This window comes from Zeus faber (assembly GCF_960531495.2).
Source record: "Zeus faber genome assembly, chromosome: 1".
Taxonomy (NCBI): Eukaryota; Metazoa; Chordata; class Actinopteri; order Zeiformes; family Zeidae; genus Zeus; species Zeus faber.
In genome coordinates this window covers 33,843,641-33,849,723 of record NC_137193.1, presented here as the reverse complement: position 1 = coordinate 33,849,723, position 6,083 = coordinate 33,843,641, and the positions used below count along the sequence as shown (strand labels likewise).

The 6,083-nt window shown below is 44.3% G+C and overlaps 1 protein-coding gene across 1 annotated transcript in view; it reads right to left on the bottom strand.

Annotated features, from left to right (window-relative positions):
• Window positions 1-861: 861 nt before the first annotated feature.
• The window catches only part of col22a1 (collagen, type XXII, alpha 1), a 43,414-nt gene continuing 38,192 nt past the window's right edge, over window positions 862-6,083 (bottom strand). The window contains exons 55-62 of the mRNA XM_080007463.1: window positions 5,219-5,290; window positions 5,011-5,046; window positions 4,875-4,919; window positions 4,603-4,782; window positions 4,436-4,502; window positions 4,137-4,319; window positions 3,711-3,788; window positions 862-3,622 (exon numbers count right to left, since the gene is read on the bottom strand). Of these exons, the coding sequence (XP_079863589.1) occupies window positions 3,429-3,622; window positions 3,711-3,788; window positions 4,137-4,319; window positions 4,436-4,502; window positions 4,603-4,782; window positions 4,875-4,919; window positions 5,011-5,046; window positions 5,219-5,290 (855 nt within the window). The 3' untranslated portion in view covers window positions 862-3,428. The remainder of the gene's footprint in view (window positions 3,623-3,710; window positions 3,789-4,136; window positions 4,320-4,435; window positions 4,503-4,602; window positions 4,783-4,874; window positions 4,920-5,010; window positions 5,047-5,218; window positions 5,291-6,083) is intronic.

The window sequence follows — 6,083 nt, the reverse complement described above, 5'->3', positions numbered from 1 at the left end:
CACAATTGTAGAATACTGTATAGACATTTTACAATGTTCAGCTTTTAACTTGTACGTGATTTTAGGGGGAGAACTTTATCTGACGGTGTGTCTCCAAAGGTAGCTGCTGCTGACACCAAAAACAATTCTCCTCACAGGCATATAGTATATATAGACAAACTTTATGAGTTGCACAGACACGAGCCAATTAGCAATCCGCTGACTTCATGAAATTCAACTGTTCATCCTTCTGCATTTTCCGCAGAACCAATGGTCTCCTTGTAAAGCAAAGGTGCATCTGCTAGATTTCCTTTTGTGCATTTAAAGTTCCTTCAATAAGCTTCCACTTGTTACTCTTAAGCTCCCGTGTTGTGTGTCCTGCATCATACAAACTGCCAACAGTATTCTCCCATGAACAGAACGTGGTGCAGTAGCTCCCACACACAAAGGTCAAACACCGCTGTTAAATTACCACCATCGAGATCCTGCCTGTCTCAAGAAAGTTGCAAGACTAGAATCCTAACATCTTTTTGGTTGACTTTCAAATATTAAATTGCTTTTTCAATTAATGTAATAAAAAGGAATGTGTTTTGGACATGTCACACGAGTGTAATAAGGAAGAACAAATCATACACAAGATAATCAAAGACATTAAGTCAAAGAATCATCAAATACATTTCCCAACCAATGGAGATTGAAGTCATGGAACGAGGGGGTAGGTTTCCCGGCAGGCATCCAAATCAGTTGCCGGAGACGATAATCTAAGCTTTGGATACAGGAGAGTGTTCCACTGTTGCCTGGCTACTAAAGAGAAAGTCAACATCAGCACTTCCTCTCTCTGCACAGAGATAAAATAAAAAAGAAAAATACACAAATCCACAGAGCAAATATGACCTTTACATGCAGCTGGCCAGACTTACAGGAGCATATCCACCCAAGCGAGGATGTTGTTCTGGTTTAATAGAAATGAATTTCGTACAAAATGTTGTACATAACTGCACGTTCCAGCAAATGGTGTACAAGCACAGGATTAGCAATTTCGGCAATTCATTCATTCAATTCTCTATTGATTGTCAGTTCAGATGGATTTTAAAGAATAGACTGTTATTCAAATGACCTTGTAGTTAAGTGCCATTATATTTTCAGATCTGTATTATGCAAGTCAGTACCCGATTCATGTGGTGTTTGCTGATATTGTGAATTGACAAAGCGATTATTGTCAATTACCAAACTGTACTCTGTTGAATTTGTTACTTTTAGTCCACAGGTTACCACAGTTTCCGCAACTATTCACCGCTGGGTTTTCACTCCCGCCCCTCAGTCCGGTGACAGTGACAATTGCTTTCAATGCTGCCAAGATGAAAAAAAAAAGAAAGAAAAAAACACTTTTCTAGAAAATGGATCTGCTCCGTCTTTATTACAATATACAGTACAACACGTGTATCTTTCCAATACTTCAAAATATACTATTAATTTAGAATAGCACCACTTTTTCGGAGAAAAAAACTGAAATGGGTAAATAAAACATACTGCTATGGCTATGAATAATTTAGTAGCATAACTTAAAAACCACTTGATCAGCAAGATACAATTAGCTTTTTGGGGCTGGATTTTTTAACCATGGAAGAGGTACGACGGGGTCAACTGCACGTGGACACAAAACAAGAAATATATATCACTAAATGTTGCTTGGTGTGATGGAGACACATGGTTCTGCCTATTGCTGACACAGTTTTGATTGTGCAATAACTAACCAAAAAGAAGAGAGCTCACCTTCAGACATGAGGTGGACTGGTACAGCAAGTATGTCACTTTGGCTGTATATGTGACCGTAGTCAGAAAAAAAAAAAAAAAATGCACCGCCGTTTTCTCTCAATCCAAACGTGTACATTTTTTTCGACATTCTTTTAGAACCACCTTCAGTTCGATGAACTGATTTACAGGCACCTCCGGAGGTTGAAAGCGAGGCCAATGGGAAATGAGCCTCAACATGGCCCCCTCCTGGATGGTTGCAGAACAATATTTAACCACATTGTTTTACACAAATTAAAATGCAAATTGAATAACTCATTGTGCTATTGGTGATGGTACGTTGCACTATATAAAATATCAATTGAAGATATATATTTACTAGTAAAACCCCCCGAGACTTACATAGACTGTGTGTGTGAGTATGTGTGTGCGTGTGCTTAGAGGTGGAGGCTGGTCAATAGATTTTAGGTGACCAGTCTGTGAGTCTGAGGATTGGGGGGGAAGAGTGGTAATGGGCCCACGTGGGACACAGAGCAAATATCTCTTAAACAGTTAACGCGACGCCCACCCCCCAGCCCCCATCACGCCCACCCCCCCAACCCCCAGATTCTGGGACGGAGGCCTGAAATTTCCGGTTCCAAGGGACACACACAAGAAAGGCAATGTCTTTTTCAACGCTACCCAGTCCAAGACCTCTGCCACATGGCGGCCGCTTAATAAGCCGCGGGGACAAAAAAAGTGAGTGATGCAATTAGAGAGGGTCCTTTCAAAGGAGCAGCTCCAAAAGCAAACGGTAAATAAAGGCTCTGCTCACCGCATGCCGTTCGCTCAGCTGTTTATCCCATACTTGCATGTAGGTCTGCGCTTGGATCATCCCAGGAAATGCAAACAAAAAACAAACCTAAAGCATAAACCGGACAATGAAACGCCCCGCTGTTCTCAGTTTATCTCATGCTTTATGCTTTAAATGCCTTAAATGTCATCCACAAACCTGCGGGGACAAATCTTCCCAAAGAGCCGAGCCGTTTATCTCTAATTGCCGTAAATCGCGCAACCGGGCTCTGCGAGAACGCCGCTCCAGCCTTGGGAGACGAGAAGCGCACCAAAAGACATCGGCTCATTAGCACGCCTCAGACACGAAGCCTCTGTGGTATTTCAAATTGGACCGTCACACTTTTCGCTCCCTACTAATGAAGCTAATTCTCTTGGCTGTATTGATAATTGCCAAGGTCCCTGGCAGCAGGTCAATGTGTTCGCTGGTGAAGTACTAAATCCAAGACTACTTCTTGTATATTTGGGATGCGGGTTACCGAAAGGCATTCATCCAGCAAGAGAGGGAGAGACAGAGACAGAGACAGGCTTGATTGGACTAGTAACTACACTAAACTAGTAAAGATGAACATTTTGTTCAAACAAACTCAGCTGCCCGCTTTACCAAATTCTAAGTTGAATCAAATAACCCACCAATCCTAGCCTTTATGTATAAAAACAAAAAACAAGAACAAAACAAGAACAAAACAAACAAAAACATCATTATCTGACCGGCAGCACGTAATTGCTTCAGCGCCCTCCGAATCGAGGTTACTATCATCCTTAAAAACTGAAAAGTTCATGGTTGGCGCCGACACGCTTAAGTTCGTAGACGCAGCAGGACTCCATCGAGTTCTTCTCGTTTCGGCGTCTGTCGCTACTCTACGTTAAGTCCCCTTGACGTTTTTGGTGTGGGGTCTCGACGCCAGGCTGGCGTAGTAAGCACACTGGGTGGGGTCACACTGGCCGGGAGGCCCCGGGGGCCCGGACTGACCGTGTGGGCCCGGGTTTCCTGGTTCTCCCTGCGGCCCTGCTTGTCCCGGGCTGCCGTCTTTACCGTAGCCGGGCAAACCGGCTGGACCTGCGGGGGCAGAGGGACAGAGGGGGTTACCCACAAGCCACCAGTATCGGGGGAGCGGAAATTAAGCCGTTTCAAAAGTGGGTATTACCTATAGGACCGCTGGGGCCATGCTCGCCTCTCTCACCGATGCCAGTATCTCCCTTTTCACCTCTTCCACCCTTCTCACCTGGACAGACCATAGAGTGCATATCAAACATAGTCACCATGACGACTGCCGTGCTATTGTGTTGCTCCCCGACGTGTGTTGACAATCATCCGTGAGCAATAAAGAATGGTGGATATTGTGAAACTGATTAATACGTGATTTCTTCTGAATAGGACTGCCAATCATGCAGGGTTCAATCTAATTTCTGCCTCAAGTCTCAAACGCTAGAAGAAGAGCAGTGTTTATCTAAAATACCGACTGGAATACACACATGGTGAATATTTGAGTGTGGGTCCTACTAAAGAGAAAGATAGAGTTTAGTAATTGAAAATAAGCCTCAGAAATGCGTCCGTGAGCCATTCTTCTCACCTTTAGGTCCCATCGGTCCTCTGAGACCCTCCCCTCCGTTCTGCCCAGGCATTCCCGGCTCTCCTGGAGCGCCAGGTCGACCGGGACTGCCGTCTTTACCTGCAGCACCGGGCGGCCCCGGGCGGCCTGCTGTGGTCTTCACGTGAGCTGGCTGGAGTTGGGCCATCAGATAGGCCATTTTGGCTGAATTACACACACAGACAAACACACAGATTAAAAGTCAAGTCATGCTGATCGCATTTGCTCAGAGGAGTTTGATGTAATAAAAAAACAGGGCTTCAAAACGGCGGTGCCTTTACCGTCCAACTGTTTAGATAGCTCCTCCTGGATGAGGCGTCTCATCTGTTCCAGTGACACTGACTCTCCCTGAGCGAGGATGGAAATGATTTGTTAAACACAATTGTGTTGTTTGGGTGTGTAACTATCCTTTGCATTTCTCATGAAACCTTTGGTTTTCGGAACTCACCCTGGGGCCAGGATGGCCAGGGTTTCCAGGTGACCCCTGGGGCCCATTGGGCCCAATTTCTCCTGGTGGTCCAGACATGCCCATCATCCCTGTGTGGCCCTTTCTGCCTGGGGGTCCGGGGTTGCCTGGCATGCCGGGTTCCCCTCCATGTCCTTTATCTCCCTTGGTACCTGGGTCACCCTTCAGAAGGCCACAGCGTTTTATAAATACAGTAACTGACACTGCACCGCCTTCACCTTACCATGGCAGACTGACATTTCCTAAATACGTACCCTGTCGCCTTTGATGCCACGATCCCCAACTCTACCTGGCATCCCCTAGAAATATACAAAAGACAAAGTACGAGTGACCTAAAATCATTCACACTCATGTCTTCATAACTTGCTTACATTTTTAAGCGATTATTACCTGTTTTCCTTCTGGGCCGATTGGACCAGGTGGACCCTGGGTAAGAAGAGGAATAAAATACAGTTAACAAACCAAAATTTTAAAAATAACACCGGCAAAATCAATTATCATGCTCAGAAGTCTTTAATTATGAGGGAAAGCATCAGTGCTCGCAACATTTGAATTGACATCTGACATTTGACAAGCGACATTTGAATCCACCACTCACCGAGGGGCCCTTTGGGCCACTAAAGCCTGGTAATCCGGGGTTTCCAGCCTCTCCCTTGGCTCCCATAAGACCCTGTATTACAACACAGTCGTGCGTGTTCGTCACATAGCAGGCAAGTGGCACGTTGCACTTGAATTCTGAAAGCTCCACTCGTTACAGAGGACACGGCAAGATTACCATTAAGCTGGAATTCATACTGTATCAACATGTGGCACTCCCCCCGGATAAAGATCTAATGAGAGAGCCTTGTGGGGGGACGAGCCAGCTGTAAACGATTAAAATTCATATTTACAAGGGACATGGGGGTCTGATGAGAAGCTGGTTGTGCCAGCCAAAGAGCCGAGGGATTTTCTAATGTTCCAAAGGCTTGAACAATGTGTCAATACTCGCGTGTCTCTTTCAAATTTAGGTATTGACCAATACATTGGTCGATTATTTTTCCTTTTGTCTTTTGCATTTGCCCTTATGTCAAAAGCTGTTTTTTAACGCCTGAATGATCTTCTATGTAAATCTGTATTGGGCGAGATTGTGGTCAATACACACCTTAAAGCAGGGGTACCACCTTTTAATGGCTTGGGCTAAACTTTTTCAGGGGACAGATCTACCAATCATATAAATATCAATATACCCTTTACGAAATTTCAAGGGCTTGGTTTCAAAATGGACAGAAAGATCATATAAAGCAGTTAAACATAATTATTTCAATATAATTGACTTTGGCAATATGATTGACCTCTATACTGTAAGTGCCCACTGAAGGAAAGAATAAATTTTATAATGTATGGATGTGTTTTTAGTTTTGTAATCAGTGCTCCACTCATTTTCGATACTCCGAGTCTGATGGAATTTTGAAATCACGCAGGAT